We start from the raw sequence: 20,655 nt of genomic DNA on the forward strand, positions 1-20,655 counted from the left end.
CGTGCCAGACCTCTCCTGGCCCGCCCGCTGCTCCCCTCAGCAGTGTACTTTGTCGATCTGCCTGTTCTGCTCCCCACTCTGTGTCTGGTGAGGCCTCTCACCGCCCCTGAGCCTCTGGCCTGTACACCAGTTCTGTATGCACAAATAAATAAATCTTAAAAAAAAAAAAAATAAGCAGCTTTGGGCCCTTCCTGGTGGCACAACAGGTTGGGATGCAGCACTGCAAGCGAGCCACAGGCGCTAAAGGGTGAGTTAGATCCCCAGCCCAAATGTGATCCACAGCGTGTCAAACCTCTCCTGACCCTCCCGACCCTCTGGCTGCTCCCCTCAGCAGTGTACTTCGTGGATCTGCCTGTCACTCCCCACTCTGTCTCTCACCACCCCTGCACCTCTGGCTTGTACCCCAGTTCTGTGAATAAATAAATTTTTTTTTTTAAAAAAAAGCTTTAAAAACAAAACAAAACAGCTTCAGGTAATCCTTATACCAAAATTCTACATTTTATGTTCACCAATTCAGCAGCCTTGCAGATTCATTTTACCTTTTTATTTACCCTTTTATATAACTGTCGTGTAGCCAACTTGAAAGAATTTAGGAGACCAAAAACATATGTTAAGTTTGATTTGAATAAGTTACATAGAAACAAGAAAGTAAAAGACTTAACAGCATGAAGGAGGTCAATTATGTTAATACTCACTGATATGAGAAAAGAACATGCTAACCTTTAATATTTCCATTTATTTTTATTGAGTTCTTACATTTTTAAGATATCAAGAGCACAAAAATTATAAGAAAGCCCCCTGGTGGCAATGGGGTTAAAGTCTCATCACTATCAAGCTACCACCAGCTCCTACAACATGAGTTCAATTCCCCCACCAGAGAGCTGAGCCACATGGCATAGCAGACCTCCCCTGTCTTGCCTGCTGCTTCCCTCAGCTGTGTATTTCAGTAGATCTGCCACTTCTGCTCTCTACTCAGACTCTGGTAAATCTCACCCCCACCTCTCTGGCCTTCACTCCAGTTCTTCTATACATAAATAAATAAAAATAAAAATCTTTTTAAAAAAATTACAAGAAGGTCTATGGTGATGGCACATGGGTGATTTGGTGATGGGAAGCCTACGGGGATTACAACTGAGATGGAAAAATGCACAAAATGATGTAAAAATAAATAAATTACAAGAAGGTTTAGAAAGTACAGAAAACCATAAACAGAAGGGTTCTGATAACCTCACCATTTAAACAATGTTCTTAGCAACATTTTAGTGCTGAGATGGTAATAGATAGTAAATTTAATGATTTTCTTTACTTATTCTAACTTAAGCACTGAAACCTCAAAAGAAATTTCTCTTTTTTAAATATCTTAATTGGCTCGTGTCCCTTTACATTCTGATTTTCCCTCTATATCTTAAAACACGAATATGTTTGCCCATGACCTGTACTTTTGTCTCTTCATTTCCAGATGCACAACTCTAGCAATACACAGGCTCATCATTCTCTTCAAGTTTCTGCATTTCATAGATGAGTAGTCTCGGCATCCTCCAACTGTAACAGGTACAGGTTTCACGGACTCTGCCCCCACTCCATGCTGGAACTCCAAATCCCATCAGTACCAAGAAGAAGCACGCAGGGACGTGAGGGCGGAGCTGAGCAGCCAGGTTGGGATAAAACCGGACATGTGGGCTCTTGGGGGGGCTTGGCCTGGTGGTTCACAGCTGATCGTTTTGGCGCTCAATCGGTTTTCAGCGTGCCGGTGGAGTCCACGTCAGCAGAACTGGTAGGACATCCTAGTTAACCTGTGTTTTTCTCCCTCTTTCCCTGGGTTATCCCTTTTCCTTTCTCCTTATAAATAAATCCATTATTTAACCTTTTGAAGTGTGTCCATAATACGATTGAATCGTAAGCGCACGGGTGAAGACCCACAGACAGGCAACCCAATTCACATTGGGGTGCCCTGTAACACAACTAGTCTCTTCTCTAGTGCAATCTCATTTTCTATTATCCTGACCTTCTGTCATGAACACCTTAACCCCTGTTTGGTATGTCTACTCTCCCAAGGACTCCAATTCGTTTTTAACATGTGTTTTTCCTGACAAAGTCTTATATTCTCTCCCTGTAAAAAGTTGCATTTGTGAACCCATTTTAAAAACTGCCAGGGGGATGGCACAATGGGTTAAAGCATGGCACTAGGAAGCTATCAGCAGCCACTGTAGCACCAGTTCAATTCCTGGCCCCAGAAGTGATCCACATGGCACTGTGACCTCTCCTGTCTGGTCCACTGCTCCCCTCAGCAGTGTGTCTTAGTCAGTCTGCCAGTTCTGTTCCCCACTGGTTCTCTGGTGAAACCTCATACACTCCCACACCAATGACCTGTGCCCCAGCTCCTGTATTGCATAAATAAATAAATATATTTTTAAGATTTATTTATTTGTGCACACAGAACTGGGGTACAAGCCAGAGGTGCAGGGGCAGTGAAAGACTTCACCAGAGACAGAGTGGGGAGCAAAACAGGCAGATAGATGGAGTACACTGCCAAGGGGAGCAGCGGGCCGGTCAGGAGAGGTCTGCCACGCCATGTGGATCACCTCCTGGGCGGGCGGGGATCGAACTCTTGCTGAAGTGGCCTCAGCCTCTTAGTGCTGTGCTTTAACTCACTGCGCCACCAGGAAGGGCCCATAAATAAATAAATCTTAAAAAAAAAAACTAAGCCAGGGAGCCATTACAGAGAAATTGCATCATGTCATGTTTGAACTGGGCCAAAGACTTCTGGACTGGGCCAAAAGCATATATATATATATATATATACATACATATATATATATAACATATTTCATATATATATATAAAATATGTTACATATATATATGTGTGTGTGTGTTCAAACACAAAAGAATAAAGAGGCTATTCAGGTTGAGCCCCCAGGTACAAGAAGACAAGTCCACTTCTAGAAAGAAATTAAAATCAAGTTCACCCACCAAAGGCCACCCAGAATTGAAGCTTGACGTATCCTGGATTAATGAACTCTTCACCACTCAGCACTGGACAGACTTGAAATGCTAATTTGCATGAAAGACCTGAGTTTGAACTATGTGCTCCTGATTCACAACCAAAGGGCACACTGGGTCTGTGTCTTCTGGGCTAAAGTTGTACAGTGCCTAATACATACCTTTTCCTTGTCCTAGCTCAACCAGGCCAAAGTTTCTTGGTTAACAAAACATCAAGCAAACAATTGTTTGAGAACTGATAATTATCAACTTTTGGTCTAATCAGGACCCTTTCCAACCTTTTTAAAGAATCAAAACCCAGTTAAATACTGTTAAATATAGTTTAAGTCTGTGAACACTAATCAGCTCTTTAACCATTTCCCTCATCTTCCTCCTTTCATTCCATAGCCCACCCCTAACTCCACCCCCCCAGAGGTACATTCGACGTTTCCTACCAGAATCGGTGTACCCTATATTGCAATTCTTTGATCCCAAATAAATGGTGATTTGTGTTTTTTTCATTGCCACCTAAACTCCAGGTTGACATTAGTATCTCTCTGATTTGTCTCACTGTTGAGATTCTAGCAAATTAAGTATCCGCTGGGTCTTGAAGAAATCTCATACAATTTTCAAAACCCCTGGCTATGTAAAATGCACCTTGTGCTGTGTGCACACACTTCTCCAAAATTCTCAAAATCCACCTTGATTCCAGGTAAAAGCATCTCAAAGGAGAAACCCCACAGCATCATTAGGTGACTGATTTTGAAAGGCAAAAGAACGATTTGTTCTTTTCAACACCCTGGCCATAAGGAGCACAGCAGAGGGATTAGATGCTTTGTTTCCTGAAAGCCTTTGAGAGAGTCATCTTTCTTGCTAATGCCCAAGACAGTTGCTCCCACCAGTGGAACCTATTTGTGTTTCCACAGCCTAAATGACCCAATCGCACCCCCATGTTCCCAGACACATACGAGCTGCACTCACCTCTTTTCCAGAGCTGGTGCTGGGTTGTTCCTGGAGCTGAAAAGTCTCTTTCTCCAAAAACTCTACAGGAGATGGAGTCACAGAGGGAAGCAACAGCCTTCCCTCTGGAGAGTGTTTTGAGACACGGGTCCCCGTGGACTCATTCAGTTTACGGGGCTCCAGGTCTAGGTATTGCAGGTGAGTGTCCTCCCTCTGGGTCTCTGCTGATGGAGTAGCATCTTCTCCAGCAGAGGAGTTGAAACCTCCCTCAGGCAACAAGCCCCAATCCATGTACTCAGCACTCTCTCTGGGCCCCTGCTTGCTGACTGGTTGGACAAGGTCCTTCTCCTGTTCAGTGTAGTCATCCGGGTACTCAGACATTTCCTCAAGGCCCTGGTCTTTGCTTAGAAAGGGCAAGTCCTTTCTGATTTCCTCAGGTGAATCTCCCCAGATGCCAGAGGGGGAACCTCTGTTCAGCATCATCTCCCCATAGTCCAGCAATTGGGTGGGCCTCTGGGCAGGCCTGAGAACAAACGTGAGGTATGACCTGAAGGGGCCCATCTTCTTAGGTTCACAGTTGTCTTTGTGTGGGCAGCTCACCAGGTAACAGCGACCCTCAAACCACCAGGCTAGGTCACAGCTGGACAGGTCACAGCAAGCAACTGTGCAGTCCACTACCGAGATGGTTTCAGGCACCCGCATGATTCTGGTAGTTTCCAAGTTAGGTAAAATGACTGCATTGGAATAAGTCCTCCCCTTGCTGCACTGTGCACAGGCATAACCTACGAACAAGGAGGGCTCCGATGAGCAAGAGAAACACAGCAATCAACATCCGGCAAGCAAAAATCAGCATTTGGTAGAGGAAGTCTCTTCTTTCTCCTACCAGCATCCATGAACATAACTGTCTACACACTTATCCCTCCTATCCTTCTGTTACAGGGCAGGGAGAGGGGCACCCCTGAACCCCCAAACCTGCCCCACTATGAATAGGTTGGGCCATCTGCTGCATCAAGACAAAACATATAAGACATTTAATGGAAAGGAACTTTAATACAATGAGTGTGCAACACAAAAAGACAAAGAATATAGTTTGTAAATCAAACCCCCAAAGTTACGCATCCCCTCGTGGGGAAAAGTCCACCCAGAAGAGATGGGCCCAAGTAAGGCCCGGAAGCTTAAAGCACCTCAGGGCAGATCCCATAGAAAGTGTCAGAAATGGCCCGACAAATCTGGGAGGAAAAGAGCTAAACCAAAATCAAGATAAAAACTGCCATGGTTAACCTCCCAACAGGTCTCTCACCCACATCTGTTTCAACCCAGTCCAGGACCAAGAAACAAGGGCCACTTCTTCACACATCTCTCTGGCCCATGTGCCTCCCTCAGGTCACCTTCTGGCTCTCCACCCTGCTTCCTTTTTTTTTAGTCTCCTCTCCAGATTCTTCTCCTACCTGCTCAGCTTCACCCTCCTTTGGGTAGGGCAGGGAACATGGAACCACCCCTTTTCCTGGGGACCAGCCTGTTACACTTTCATTCTTTCATCCCTCCATTCTTCCCCTGTCCAACAAACCTTCCACACACTTCCTGCAATGCTCCTCCACTTTATCAGCAGAAGCATCCTTTTTCTCCTGTACATGGCTTTCATATTATTTATAATATCTTGCTCCTCCTTACTCATCATTCAGTTCTAAAAGTTACTCTAGAAATAACATCCATTATTTTTGCTCACTGAAATTTTTTAATCTCACTGGCTCTCCTTATGACATGTCAGTGGACAGGGAAATCATCAAAGGAGAGATAAGCTTGTGTTCAATCCAAGCCATTTTCATCAAGTCCAAGTGATAACTTAGAAATGCTTCAATCGCCAGCACATGCCAGCATGCTCTGCAGAGGCAGCAATATGGGCACCAGCCTGAGACAAAAGGACGGGAACTGAGGCTGTGGAAACGTCTACAGCAATATGCCATTGCCTGAAAGCCCAGGCAGGACCACTTTCCTTAAATGCTTTTTTATTTGTCTACAAAAGTGTCTGTCAAGGTCGGAAACAAAAATAAATCGAGAAGCACTGTGTGAGTGTTCTGTTACAGAGGCGAGCATGGCATGAGGTCTTTTTCCTAGCAAAGACCCATCACTGATCGTTGTTGTAATAACTTCTTTTTCACTGTGACAGAAATTACTTCTAACTCTCAGGAAGAGAGTTTCTCTTATAGTTTTAAAAGAATAGTACAGGAGTTATTTTATTTTTAATGATACACACTGTGGTTGTTATAAATGTTTAAAAATCACTCAGTGCCAAACACTGACTCTACTGGGAAATCTAACTGGCCCGATTTAACAGGAATTAGATAAGATAAAGCATTTTCCTATCAATGAGCTAGCCATTCAGTTTTATTCAACAGAAATATTTTCTCAAGTGCAAATATACCTCTAAAAATCACCTTGATAGAATTTTGCATTTTATTTTCTAAAAAAAAGCTTAATCTTGGACATGTGGAACTAGAGAAGCTACAGTTTGAACATAACAGCATCTCTCATCAGAATTAAAAGATTGTAGAATAGAGAGACAGATCATTTCCAATTCCCAGTTCTACTCTCAGTAATACTGACTTTTTTGTAAAGATACCACTACCTCCCTGAGTAGCCTTTAAATAAAGATCCAAGATAGAAGTTACTTTCAAACACAGATGCCAGGCTATGCTTTATTTGCCTTGAACATTTATTAGATCACCTTCCAATAATATAATTCATAAAAGCCATTGGTATAGGGCAACCCCAATGTGAATTGGGTTGTCTGACTGTGGGTCTAATTCAGAAAAGATAAAGAATATAGTTCCTAAAGCAAACACCCAAAGTTACCCATCCCCTTGTGGGTAAAAGTCCACCCAAAAGGGATTGGCACAAAGCAAGGCCTGAAAGCCCGTCACAAGTCTAAAGCACCACTGGCAGGGACCCATAAAAAGGGTCAGAAATGGCCAGACAAGTCTGGGAGGAAAAGAGTAAAATCAAAACCAAAATAAATCCTGCCATGGTTAACCCCACCATGGGTCTCTCACCCACATCTGTTTCAACCCAGTCCAGGACTAAGAAACAAGGGCTGCTTCTTCACCTGTCTCTCTGCTCCGTGTGCCCCCCTCAGGCCACGTTCTAGCTCTCCAACCTGCTTCCTTCCTCTTCAGTCTCCTTTCCTCTCCTGCCTGCTCAGATTCACCCTCCTCTGGGTGGAACAGGGAACCTGGAACCTCCCCTTTTCCTGGGGACCACCTATTATGCAATCATGTTTCATTTCTATCTTTGGCCACCAGAAAACTCAAAAGCTAACCTGTAAAACTGTATGATAGAAACCAGTGTACAGGGTAAAAACTGATTCTGAGGCAAGCAGATTGTTACAGGTTGGGAAAGGGCAACTGCATAGCAGGAGTCTGCAACTCACAACTCACAGCAATTTTCTGTAGACTGGAGACCTCCATACACCTCAGAGGTGGATCATTGCTTTGTTCTGCAAAATATCACCCAACCAGTCTATTTAGATATAAATACAGTTAGAAACAAGACAGCAGACCTAAAATGGAGTCACTTAAGCTAAGTTCCACATCTCCCAGCAGACAATCTGTTTTGACACTCCCTGGAATGGAACCACCTAATCAGCCTGACAGATTCCTGCCATTCCTTAAAAGAAAGTGGCATTGCAATATCAACTTGGTTTTTGGCTAGTATAACTTCCCTGTTCTTGCTTCCTTCTGCCTGTAAAATTCATTTTTATTTTTTATTTTATTTTAAGTTTATTTTTACATCATTTTGTGCTTTTTTTTGCCATCTCATTTGTAATCCCCATGGGCTTCCCATCACCAAATCACCCGTGTGCCATCACCATAGTCCTGTGTAGTCCCGCCCTCCCCCACCCCCCATTTTTGATCCCATTCCCCACTGCATCCCCATAAAATGTCTCTGGTATATAATTGTTCATCATTATTATTTCCTCCCCGCACTCCCCAGTCTTTTATACTCCTGTTATGAGTGAAACCATCCTGTATTTTTCTTTTTCTTTCTGGCTTATGCCTATAGAATTCATTTTGTACAGTTCCTTCTAGCTCCTTTAATTTGCTAGACTGGATGCTGTTTCATTCATGAATTATTGAATAAAACTGATGAAATATTTAAAATTTGTTCAGCTGAATTTTATTTCTTTAGCTGAGATTTTTTTAAAAGAAGTTACTACCCTTTATTATTGACCTGGCCCAAAACACTTAAGTTCATTTTGACTGAAAACAGTGAAAACAAGAAATGTTATTTTCTCAGTATCAAGGCGAAAAAATCAAGATCATAAAAGTTTTCTCCTAGTTAGTACTGAGAAATTAATGGCACTTAATTACACCTGAATTAAGTTCTAGGTTAACTAATATTAAAAGGTGATCATTTGTCTCTGATACAAGTACCATCTGTATATACATGATTTTGAGAGTAATTTAATGTTAACTAACCTACAACTAACTATAAAATAATGTCATTATTTTCAATGTAAAGAAACAGATCCTTGCAAGATCAAAATAAAACAGAATGAGGTTGGTGTGAACCATACAGTTTTTTCTAACGATCAGAGGTCCTGTACCTGGAGTCTCTTCATTGTTTTTTTGTGTGCGATCCCTTACAGACCAGGAATGACAGCAGTATGAGGCCAGTTTGGAGAGGCATTTGGTTCAGAGAGCAGCATCCTTGGGTGACCTCTGAGAAAAGTGTCATCAGAACTCCCCTTTCAGTAGCAAGCAGCAAGTTTCTCCATGAGGCAAAGATATTTACTTACATTAAAAGGGCAGAGAGGCCCCTGAACGGACACAGGAGGGCAGGGCAGCTGCCTCTTGCCAGGCCAGAGACTGCACTGACACATCCTTCTTCTTTTTGGAAAGGGCTCATCCCTTTGTGGGATCATTAGCTGCTGTTAAATTAATTATTTCTAGGGTTAGAGCCTGGTTTTACCCCGTAGACTTGAAAGTACCAGAGATTCCTTCACAAAGACCCAAATCTCCATATCCCCACCTCCAGGCTGTGCCTCTGGATACTATAATTTTCTATAGTTTGTTTAATGACTGTTCACCACTTCTACCTCCACCTCCAATTTCAGGCTTTGTTGAGCCAGTTTCTGGTCCTGTGATGTCTCCTTTGCAAATTTTCTACTCAGCCTCCACTAATACACAGCTTTATCTCCCAAATCCTCCATGGCAAAAGTACATACTATTGTAGACTTTTCCTTATGGATGTGAAGGTCAATGGTAGAATTGCTGCAACGATCTTGACAATAAAATCGATGATAAGCTAACTAACCAATCCCAGCTGTCCCAGCAGGGTAAGTGTAAAGATCCATTCAGCTGGTACATAGGAAGTCAGACTCTGGACACTGTTGAAGTGTAACAGGGCGATCCCCAGGAAAAGGGGGAGATTCCAGGTTCCCTGCCCCACCCAAAAGACATGGAGCTGAGCTGGGTGGGATGAATCTAGAGAGGAGACTGAAGAAAAAGGAAGCAGGGTGGAAAGCCAGAGGAGACCTTGAGGAAGACATATGGGGGCAGAGAGACATGAGAAGAAGCAGCTCTTGTTTCTTGGTCCTGCACTCATTGAAAGAGATGTGGGTGAGAGACCGATGGGGAGGTTGACAGTGGCAGCTTTGACCTTGATCTTGATTTGGCTCTTTTCCTCCCACACTTGTCTGGTTGTTTTTCACCCTTTTCTATGGGACCCACCCTGAGGTGCTTTGGTCTTGTGACAGGCTTTCAGGTCTTGCTTTGAACCAATCCCTTTGTGTAGACTTTTACCCACAAGGGGATGGGTAACTTCAGGTGTTTGCTTTAGAAACTCTATTCTTTGTCTTTACTGTATTGCATACTCATTGTATTAAAGTTCCTTTCTACTGAAAGTCTTATATGTTTTGTCTTGATGTGGCAGATGGCAGAACCTATGTATAGCAGGCAGGTTTGGGGGTTCAGTGATGCCCCTCTCCCTGCCCTAAACAAAATGACTGGGCTCTCAGATGAACATTAACAAGTTTGTCTTTCCCCTATATCTCGCAATTTCCCATACCTTCTTGCATTCCAAGGAAAAGGGAGTTAAACAGCATTTGTTGAAGAAAGCAAACTGACACCCATCCATCTCTGTCTCCTGTCTCCATGCTCAACTCTTCCCCTCGTCCCTTTACTCATCCTTGCCCATCTCCCCTCTTTGTTTCCCTTTGTATAAGTAACCATGCACCCTGCCAAAGAGTAGTCTCTCAGACTTGGGTCCGCTGCCCTTCTCATTTGTCAACAAATTAAACACATTCCTTTTCCTCAAACTCTGTTTCCTTTTATTGGTTGATACTGAGGCTGGTGTTCAGTATCAGTTTGGTAGATGTAGATGGGTATTAAGAAATCCAAATTTTGGGGCCCTCCCTGGTGGCGTAACAGGTTAAAGCACAGGACTCTGAAGCTAACTGTAGCCACTGCAGCATGAGGTCGATACTCAGACAGGGAGGTGACCCACATGGCACAGCAAACCTCTCCTGTGTCACCTGCTGCTCCCCTCAGCAGTGTACTTCATCGATCTGCCTATAATGCTCCCCACGCTGTCTCTGGTGAATCCTCTCACCCCTGCACTTCTGACAAGTACAGTTCCTTAAAGAAAACCGAACTTTAACAAGGGTCGCTATCAGATAAAAGTTGTTATGGTTACACCACACTATGACAAACCCTGGACATAAAATCAGTTTCCTGGCCATATCTGTACTCTCAGTCTATGGTAAGTTCAAGGGGGCATGGCCTGACAGTGGCAAGTATCACCAGAAACGATGATCACCAATGATTTTATTTTTTTAAAGATTTATTTATTTATGCATACAAGAACTGGGGCACAGGCCAGAGGAGCAGGGGCAGTGAGAGGATTCACCAGAGACAGAGTGGGGAGCAGTACAGGCAGATCCACTAAAATACACTGCTGAGGGGAGCAGCGGGAGAAATAGGAGAGGTCTGTTGTGTCATGTGGATCAGCTCCCTGGCCGGGGATCGAACTAGCGCTGCAGTGGCTGTGGACAGCTCCACAGCTCTGTGCTTTAACCTACGATGCACCAGGGAAGGTCCCTTACCAAGGATTTTATGCCAGGGTATGTCCACTATAAACAAAAAATATTTGAAAATAAAATTTATGGTGCTTGATTTACTTTCCAAAAAGATCTACTATGCAATTCTTTCTATACAATCTCCTAGTCTATATGAAATGTGATTTTATTTCCCCCCAAATAGTTATGATAATAAGAGAAAATGTTTCCAGGCAAGTACTCATGCATGAGGGCTGCTTGTCATACATGTAAAAATTCTACTGGAAAGTGAACACACAGCACCCTCAACTCCTCAAGTTGATCTGAGTTGCTGAAGCTAAAGACAGGAAGCTCTTGACAGGCAGCTGATTACGTCGGTGTGTTTCCTACCTGCAGTGGTCACCAGCAGCAGCAATGAAGAAAGTGCACCTGCACGGGGCGCCATTCCACTCCACATAGTGGGTGGCCGCAGGCTTCTGTGGCAACCCTGGGAGGCCGTTGCTGCTAAGCAGGATTTTGATGTTTTTCAGGAGCCAGATTTGGCCTCCAGAACTTCAAAGGAAAAAGAGAAAGGAAACAGAAGGGGAAAAAAGAGTAGGTAAATGCAGAAACATACAGCTCTTTTTATCATTGATTCATGTCAATGAAGAGCCTATCCTGTAGCAACAAGACTTTATTTTAGGCAAATCATCCACCAGCAGTTTCTGCAAATAGCAAGTGCAGTTTCTAAAAAAAGGCAAAGGGTTTCAAGCCCAAATCTATGGCAGAAGATGGAGTTGACCCCACTATATTTCATGAGTTCTAACACATGAATATCTCACAATCGTGAAGACCTCTGAAATTCCTGTGTTAAACCGGTCAAACTCTGGGCAGAAAATAGACACACTGTACAGGTCTGCTGACTAGGCAGGACTGGCTGGAGAGGCTGGAAAGGAAGACAATCTGAAACACCATTTGATGCTGCAATCTCATGGCTCTTGAATGCACAGTTGGAGTCAGATGTCATTAACTGAAGCTAACAGGTAAGCCAGCAGAACGGGACTAAGCTTGTGACTATGAATACCTCAAAATCTATGTCCACTTGCAGTTCCTTTTAACATATGCACAGAAGTGGTTTATGATAAACATGTGCCCAAAGCTCTTCTGATGTGCAGAAACAGAACGTGTTGTGGTGTAACTGACAGGGTTTCCTTCTCTCTTAGTGATCTTTAAAATGCTGCCTCTTAGCAAGGCACTGGCATCCCAGAGTAAATGAAATATAGAAATAGCAGCACTTTATTTTTCTCTGGCACTTTCCTCAGTGTGATCACCAAAACAACCCAGATAATATTATTTTCTCTGCTTTAAAAATGAAATTGAGGCTCAGAAAGATTCATGGGTTTGCTCTAGCTTGAGGAACCAGTAGTTGGTCCCTGACTTACAGGGGTTGAAAAACTATATCCATATGGGGCCTCGCTGGTGGTACAGGGGTTAAGTATCAGTGCCATCAAGCTATTACTAGTCACTGTGACCTGATTTTGATCCACCCACATGGCACAGCAGACCTCTCCTGCCTAACCTGCTGCTGCCCTGAGCAGTGTATTTCAGTGGATCTGCCTGTTCTGCTCCCCACTCTGTCACTGGTAAATCCTCTCACCTCTAGCAACTCTGGCCTGTATCCCAGTTCCTGTATGCATAAATAAATAAATCTTTAAAACCCCGGAGGAAGAACACCAGGTGGTATGAAGTTTGTCACTAATAACTTCCTTTCCCTGCAGTGTGGTTTGATATGCAAAGTGGATAGGAGAGAAGACAACCAGGGATAGCTGGTCAAGAATCCCATGGATAAACATGGTGCCTCCTGCATACCGCAGATGACCTGCAGGCACAGTAAGAAAAGGCATCTTGGGCCCTTCCTGGTGGCACAAGGGTTTAAAGCACAGCACTAAAAGCTATCCACAGCCACTGCAGCACCAGGTCAATCTCCAGCAGGGAGGTGACCCACATGGTGCAGCAGACCTCTCCTGTCTCTCTGCTGCTCCTCTGAGCAGTGTTTCAGTTGATCTGCTTTTTCTGCTCCCCACTCTATCTCTGGTGAACCTGTCCCACCCTGCAGGTCTGGTCTGTACCCCAGTTCTTGTATGCACACATTTAAAAAACCTTAAAAAAAAATGGCATCTCACTCCAAAGACAGTCAAATTTCCAGCTCCATGGCCCTTTGAAAGATGTCCTTAGACATCACAACCATATTATCCCTGCAAAGTTCTGGAAAGCCACTCACTGTCATCATCCCAGAGCAGACTTACAGTGCTCAGCAACAGAAGTATCTCCTCAATATCATATTTAAGGGTTTTTTTATTCAGTACATTAATATAAGCAAACAATAGCTTTCCATTTCCTCAACATCAAAAAGTTACAAAACTAAATGTTATCAGTCTTTTTGGTTCTAATAGTTCATAATGGTTTTGCCTTTTTAATAACATATTTTTGTACCTTGTTGGGTTAGATTATGTTTTGATAAATCCTGTTGTATTTGATCCTTCTAACAACTCTCTATGAGGTAGGAATTACTGTTGTTCCATTTTACATGAAAGAAAGTAAGGCATTCTTTAGACTCTAGAGCTGGAACTTCCCCCACAGCAGCTCCGATCCTCCTCGATGATTCTGTGAAGCAAGAATAGTTCGCTCTGGGTTATGAAGACTTTCATTTCTTACTTGCTCTCTGAATCTCCCAGTCCTCTTGATAGAATCATGTTCTCTGTTGGGGCTACATTTCGCTATGTTTTGACACCTTCTTGTTGTTTTATATCTTCACAAAAGAGGAAGAAAACTATTATAGAATTCACATAAAATGTCTGCCTAGTTTCCAAAATACTCTGATTAAGGTAAAATTGAATCTGAGTGGTAAAACAGGCCTTTGAAAATAAGGCTTAACAAGCTCAAGACATCATAAATAGTACAAATCCATATATCCTGCAGAAACTCTATATGGATCAACTTTATACCAATAAAGATCTGAAATAAATGTCCCTCCAAGGTGAGAACAATGTTTCACTTCCTTCTGATGATCTTTTTCCCTTCTCTTTGTATCTCTATTTTCTAATTATTTTCTGAAATGGAACAGCTATAATCATTGTTAATAAAATACAATAAAATAAATAATATAATTTTTAATAAAATATAATTTTCATTTTTAAAAAAAGGCTTAGCTAGCAACTTTTTAAAAATTTACCAAGTAGGGCAGTCCAGGTTAAAGCTGGTGGCAATGGCTGGGTCTCTGGGTTTCTGGGCTGCTAAATCGGTGCAGGCCACAGAGGCTCCCACTGTCAAGAGGGCCCAGCTTCCCTGGGGAAGGCCCTTCCCTCCTAATTGGGCTGCCTGCCGTGGGAATGAGCATGCTGAATGTCTTCCTGGGTCTCAGCAGGGAGAACCCAGAGACCTGTTCACCCCTCTCCCCATCTCAGCATTAGTGCCAACCCTTATCCCTAGAGAGATGGTAATCATCTTCTATTCCACAATGCTCATGTGAATTCACTGCCCACCCACCGCTGTGGATAGAGTACCTGGTTGGCCTCCCTGGTGGCACAAGGGGTTAAGTCTTAACACTCTGAAGCTCTCCACAACCAACTACAGTGAGTTCCATCTCCTACAAGGAAGCTGACCCACATGGTGCAGCAGACCTCTCCTATCTCGCTCACTGCTCCACTCAGAGTGTATTTCTGTCAATCTGCCTGTTCTGCTCCCCACTCTGTCTCTGATGAGTCCTCTCACTCCCTCACATCTCTGGCCTATACTCCAGCTTTTATATGCATCAATAAATAAAATAAATCTTTAAAAATATATATATATTTTGGCCCTCCCTGGTGGCGCAGCGGGTTAAAGCACAGCACTAAGAAGCTGAAGCCACTGCAGCATGAGTTCGATTCCCGCCTGCCCCGGAGGTGACCACATGGCGTGGCAGACCTCTCCTGACCTGCCTGCTGCTCCCTTCAGCAGTGTACTTCGTAGATCTGCCTGTTCTGCTCCCCATTCTGTCTCTGGTGAAGCCTCTCGCCGCCCCTGAGCCTCTGGTCTGTACCCAAATTCTGTGTGCACAAATAAATAAATCTTATATATATATATATTTCTTTAGTTAAAAATATTTTTTAAGTGATAGATGATTTCAAATTTGCTGTATGCATTACAAATAACACTGCAACTCCCAACTGCGAACAAAGTGACTGTACAGTAGAAAGAAAACATCTAAATGTCTATTTTTAAACCTTGAGAAACAAAGGATTAAAAAAATAAACAGAGTTCATTTGTGTCCAGTTTTTCTTCACAATTTTACCATCAACTGCTAGTTAGAAGAAACAATGGAAGAATAAATCAAAAGAGAAAAAATAAAGAAAAGAACATAGATTACACTATAGAAGACTACAGCAATTAGAACAAATAAAAGAAAATCTATGAGTAAATTCAACAAGATATTTATCTCTCTAGTTTAAGACAGTTTCAAAATGCTGCTGAAAACCACAAAGAAAAGTAAATGGAGGCTTAAACAAATAGACTCAAAATCAGAAGTATGTGAGCTTTTCCTAAATTAACCTTTAAATGTCTATGTTCTCAATTTAAATGATGCAGCAGAAATATTATTTGGGGCAATATGCTACTAAGTAAAACGGTTCCTCAAGGAAAGGCCAAAAAAAAATTTTTTTTTTTAAGATTTATTTATTTATTCATACAGAACTGGGGTACAGGCCAGAGATGCGGAGGGTGAGAGGATTCACCAGAGACAGAGTGGGGAGCAGAACAGGCAGATCGACGAAGTACACTGCTGGGGGGAGCAGCGGGCGGGTCAGGAGAGGTCTGGCTCGCCATGTGGTCTCCTCCGGGGCAGGCGGGAATCGAACTCATGCGGAAGCGCTTTAGATTCTCAGTGCTGTGCTTTAACCCGCTGTGCCACCAGGGAGGGCCCAAAAAATTTTTTTAAACAGAAAAGAAGTAAGAAGAAACCAGTCCTATCAGACAGTGAAATGTATTTTAAAATGATGACCTTTAGAAAAGGATGATAAAGGTGCAAATGTATTATCAATGAATGGAACAGGTATTCAAGGGATGACTCCAAATACTCAAAAAACTATGTTTTAAAATGGCATCCAAATCAGTGGGGTGATTGGTAGGGGAGAAAATTATCATTAACTAAATTATATTGAAAAAGTTGGTAGCCATTTGGGGGGGGGGGAGGATAATCTGAACTCATACTTCATATCTTAAGCCAAGACAAATTCCTCATGTAAAACAAAAACTCCAGAAGCTATGAGATTGATTTTCAGCAAAGGTGCCAGGACAATTCAATAGGGAAAAAAAAAGTCTTTCCAACAAATGGTCGCACTACAAACAGATACCAACAGTGAAATAATGAAATTTGACCCATGCACATACTATATGCAAGTATTAAAAAAAAAAGTGCATCAGGACCCAAATGAAAGAACTAAAATTCTAAAACTATTAGACACAGCGTTGGTGTAAGTTTTTATGTCCTTAAATTAAGCAATGATTTTTTTTTTAAAGATTTATTTATTTGTGCATACAGAACTGGGGTACAGGCCAGAGGCTCAGGGGCGGCGAGAGGCTTCACCAGAGACAGAGTGGGGAGCAGAACAGGCAGATCGACGAAGTACACTGCTGAGGGGAGCAGCGGGCGGGTCAGGAGAGGTCTGCCACGCCATGTGGTCACCTCCGGGGCAAGCGGGAATCGAACTCATGCAGAAGCGGCTTTAGATTCTCAGTGCTGTGCTTTAACCCGCTGCGCCACCAGGGAGGGCCTAAGCAATAATTTTTTTTAACATACAACATAAACCCCACAAATATCAAGATTTTTAAAAATGCACTTCAAACCTTTTTTAAAAATGTGGCTTTTTCTTTTCTTTTTTTTAAGGACAGCATGGAGAAAGTGAAAAGAAAACCCACAGGATGGAATCAAATTTTTGCAAATTATACATCTAAGAATATATAAATATTACTGAAACTCAATAATAACAAGAAAACATTTTTAAATGGGCAAAAATCTGAACAGACAGTTGTTCGAAGAATAGATACAAATGGTCAATAATCACATGTAACTGTATTCAACAGCATTAGCTCACAGAAAAATGCAAACCAAAAAGAACAATGAGTTACTTCACATCTATTGGTACAGCTAATAGGAAAAAAGACAATTGAAAATATTGATGAGGATATTAAGAAAGTGGAACTTTCAAACCCCACTAGTGAGAATGTAAAATGGTATATAGCACTTTGGAAAAGAGTTTGGCAATTCCTCCAATAGTTAACATACCTATCATCTGATCCAGCATTTCTATTCCTACATATATACCAGCAAGCCAAATGTCCAACAACCAAAAAATTTATAAACATAATGTGTCATATCCATACATAGAATATCATTTGGTAATAAAAATAATGAAGTACTTCGTTATTTTGTAGGGCCATCTTTGTAGGGCTTCAAAAAAGATGGCCCTACAAAAGCAGGAAACCCCATAATTAAGTATGCTATTTTAAGGAAGTCTGTCAGAAAGGACAAAATACTGTATGATTCCACCCATATCAGACAGGTACAACAGTAAAGCTAAAAGTAAATTAGAAGGGGCCCTCCCTAGTGGCACAATAGGTTAAAGCACAGCACCAAGAAGCTAAAGCCACCTCAGCATGAGTTCGATCCCTGCCCGGGAGGTGATCCACATGGCACAGCAGACCTCTCCTGAGCTGCCCACTGCTCCCCCCAGCAGTCTACCTCATTAATCTGCCTGTTCTGCTCCCCATTTCTCTGCTCTGTGTGTGGTGAATTCTCTCACCGTCCCTGCACCTCTGGCCTGTACCTCAGTTCTGTATGCATAAATAAATAAATCTTTTTTTTTAAAAAGTAAATTAGAGGTTATCTAAGATAGTTGAAATTGGAGAAAAAAGAATATGAATTATAATGCTCACAAGATTTCTTTTTGAGGTAATGAAAAATTCTAAAATTGATAGTGGAGATGGTTGTACAATACTGTGAATATAACTGTTCAATTCAAATCAGTAAATTATATGATATCTGAACTCCATCTCAATAATATTTTTTTTTAAGAAAGAAGAAACTACAAGAGAGTATATGTACAATTTTTTGAATGGGGAAGGCCTAGCATGTTAAGAACTCAGAAATCATAATAGAATGATATGAGTAAATTATATCTATTGATGAAAGACATGGGTAAATAACAATTTTCATGGAAATAACACCATATATAAAATCAAAGTATCAGTGATCAAGTGGGCAAAATATCTATAATTCACAGCATAGAAAAGTATAATTTCCCAGGGAAGAAGTCCTCAGATCAATAACAGTTTAGAAGAAAAAATCCTTCAATAAACAGAACATAGAAAAAAAACTTAAATACATTGCATCTACTAGATTGTCATACATAAAAACTTTCAGTATTCCCTTTGTTGGTAAGAATGTGGTCTTTGAGGCACTCTAAATCTCTATTCTTGAGACAAACTAATAAGGGGAAAACAAATTTCAAATGTATGGGAAACCCAAAGACAGCCATGCAATTGAAGCTTCAATGCCTTCCTAAGCTCAGGCAATTGGGGGTGGAAGTGGGAGGCTCCCAAGGAGAGGAAGACAACCCATAGAAAGCCAGATAGAACAAATGTTTGGTAAAGAATATTTACCCCGCAAAGCAGATGATATGAACAGTTATCCTGGCATTAGCTCTCTTCCTTGTGCAAGTCCTCTACCAATACATTCTTTTAAGCAGCTAAGGGAGAGGAAAAGAAACAAAGCAAAACACCTTCTCTTGAGTCTGCTCAGCCTTAATTGCTTTCAGATAAAAGTAATAAATATGTCCAAGTGGCATGTTTTTTTCTTAATTTAATTCTTATTTGTCGGTTTAATTGAAGTATAGTTATAATTGGTTTACAACACTGTATATAATTTAGGTGAAGAGGTTCACACCTCCACTAATGCACATCACCCTTCCAACCCCACCAAAGCACCCAAGTCCTCCACCCCTCCCTGCTCTGTTACTACCCCTATTCTTCCTCTCCCTCTAGTAACCTCAATTTGTTAGGGGGGAAGGATGCCCTGGACCAACTCTAGAGAAACAGGTTTTGTAGACTCCACCTCCTACTCCAGACACTGAAACTACAACTCCTAGCAACACCAAAGGGAGGACGTCTAGGACCAAAGGGTGGAGTTAAGCAGTCATTTTGAGACTTTTGGGCTATAAAAAGCAGACATGTTGAGCTGACGCTCTCTCTCCCCCTTGGCCCGTGGCTGGTAGCTGGTCCCTTGGCTCTTGATCAGTTTTCAGCATGCTACTGGGGTTCCAAGTCAGCGGAACTGGTAGGACACATCAGTTAACTTGTATCTCTCTCTCTCCCTGGGTTGTTCCTTTTCTTTTTCCCTTGTAAATAAACCCATTTTTGACCTTTGTGTGTGTGTGTGCAGTGAATCTTAAGTGCATGGGTGAGGACCCACAGACAGGCAGCCCAGTTCACTTTGGGTGGCCCTGCAACAAATTCTGTAGTCATTTTCCTTGGGTTTGCTTTGATTCCATTTTGTCATGTTTTGAAGGCACATGTTCTGCTTCCCCTTGGCATCAAGAACTCCAGTAAATTTCATATGAGGTTAGTTCAGGCAGGGATTCGCTCTGCAGCTAACACTGAGGGCATGAGGTATGAATAGGGCAGCCAGATTTAGCAAATTTAAAGATAATGCATTCCTAAGTAAATGTGTATTTCATGCATTATTTATTGTGCACATATTTGTACAGTACTTTGCCAGGCAGCTCTAGTCATGAGAAAATGCCTTGGTCCCCTGAGGTTAGAACACAACTACTGTATGTCTCTCCCCAGAAGTTCTATGCCCAAGGTCCTAGAGAAAAGGAGTTGACACTGTACTTCACTCATAGAAGTAACAGGTCTACTAAGCAGTTTGCTAATTGCTCACTGATTTATGAAACTGATTAAATATGAACAATCTGTCAATAAGAGAAAGAACACAGAAGTTACCATCATTCCAGTAAAAGAACAACTAGAATGGAGAGACCTGAAAAACAAATCACTGTGGGAAAAAGTGGGCAAATTCATATTTAAGTTTCAATGTTCTGAATTCAGTGAGCTCTATTTCAAAGAGAGAAAATTGCTATGGTCCTCTGAATAAATTATTTCTCAAAGCCAGCTTTCATCTCAGTTGGAGTTGAATGTATGAAAAAAAAAAGTTTGTATGTGACAACGCATCCAGTATTTCTCGTATTTTCTTCCTAACTGCCTTGCTTTTGGGTAAGGTTTGCCCAGAAATATCCTGTGGTGACTCGGAGGAAACATTTCACTCACATTTTCTCTTTGCATCTCACTGCAGTTGAGTTCCTTCTGATCTTGAAAAAAGTCACTGCAGTAACTGGGCCAAAAAACTCAGGCCAACAAAGTAAGAATAGCCCCATGGCCCCACAGCAAGCCTCCCTTAATGTGGGCAACTGTCTGTTACATAGATCAGGTCAAACCAAAATAGGAACCAATGTTTAAAATTCCTGATAGAGGGCCCCCTAGTGGTACAATGGTTAAAGACATTGCTATCAAGCTACAGGGCAGCCACTACAGCCAGACTTCATCCCTAGCCAGGGAGCTGATCCACATGGTCCAGCAGACCTCTCCTGT

At 42.1% G+C, this 20,655-nt stretch overlaps 1 protein-coding gene across 5 annotated transcripts in view; it reads right to left on the bottom strand.

The window, feature by feature from the left end:
- The window catches only part of KIAA0319 (KIAA0319 ortholog), an 85,447-nt gene that overhangs the window by 48,391 nt on the left and 16,401 nt on the right, over positions 1-20,655 (bottom strand). For 2 of the 5 annotated variants that reach the window (XM_004693320.2, XM_012732945.1), the window contains exons 2-3: positions 11,386-11,547; positions 3,963-4,723 (exon numbers count right to left, since the gene is read on the bottom strand). In XM_004693320.2, the coding sequence (XP_004693377.1) occupies positions 3,963-4,723; positions 11,386-11,452 (828 nt within the window). In that variant the 5' untranslated portion in view covers positions 11,453-11,547. Of the gene's footprint in view, positions 1-3,962; positions 4,724-11,385; positions 11,548-13,467; positions 13,495-18,669; positions 18,685-20,655 lie in introns of those variants that run through there. The other 3 variants (XM_012732947.1, XM_012732946.1, XM_012732948.1) reach the window with 3 other exon arrangements.

Source organism: Condylura cristata, unplaced genomic scaffold (assembly GCF_000260355.1).
Source record: "Condylura cristata isolate star-nosed mole 26May11 unplaced genomic scaffold, ConCri1.0 scaffold00037, whole genome shotgun sequence".
Classification (NCBI taxonomy): Eukaryota; Metazoa; Chordata; class Mammalia; order Eulipotyphla; family Talpidae; genus Condylura; species Condylura cristata.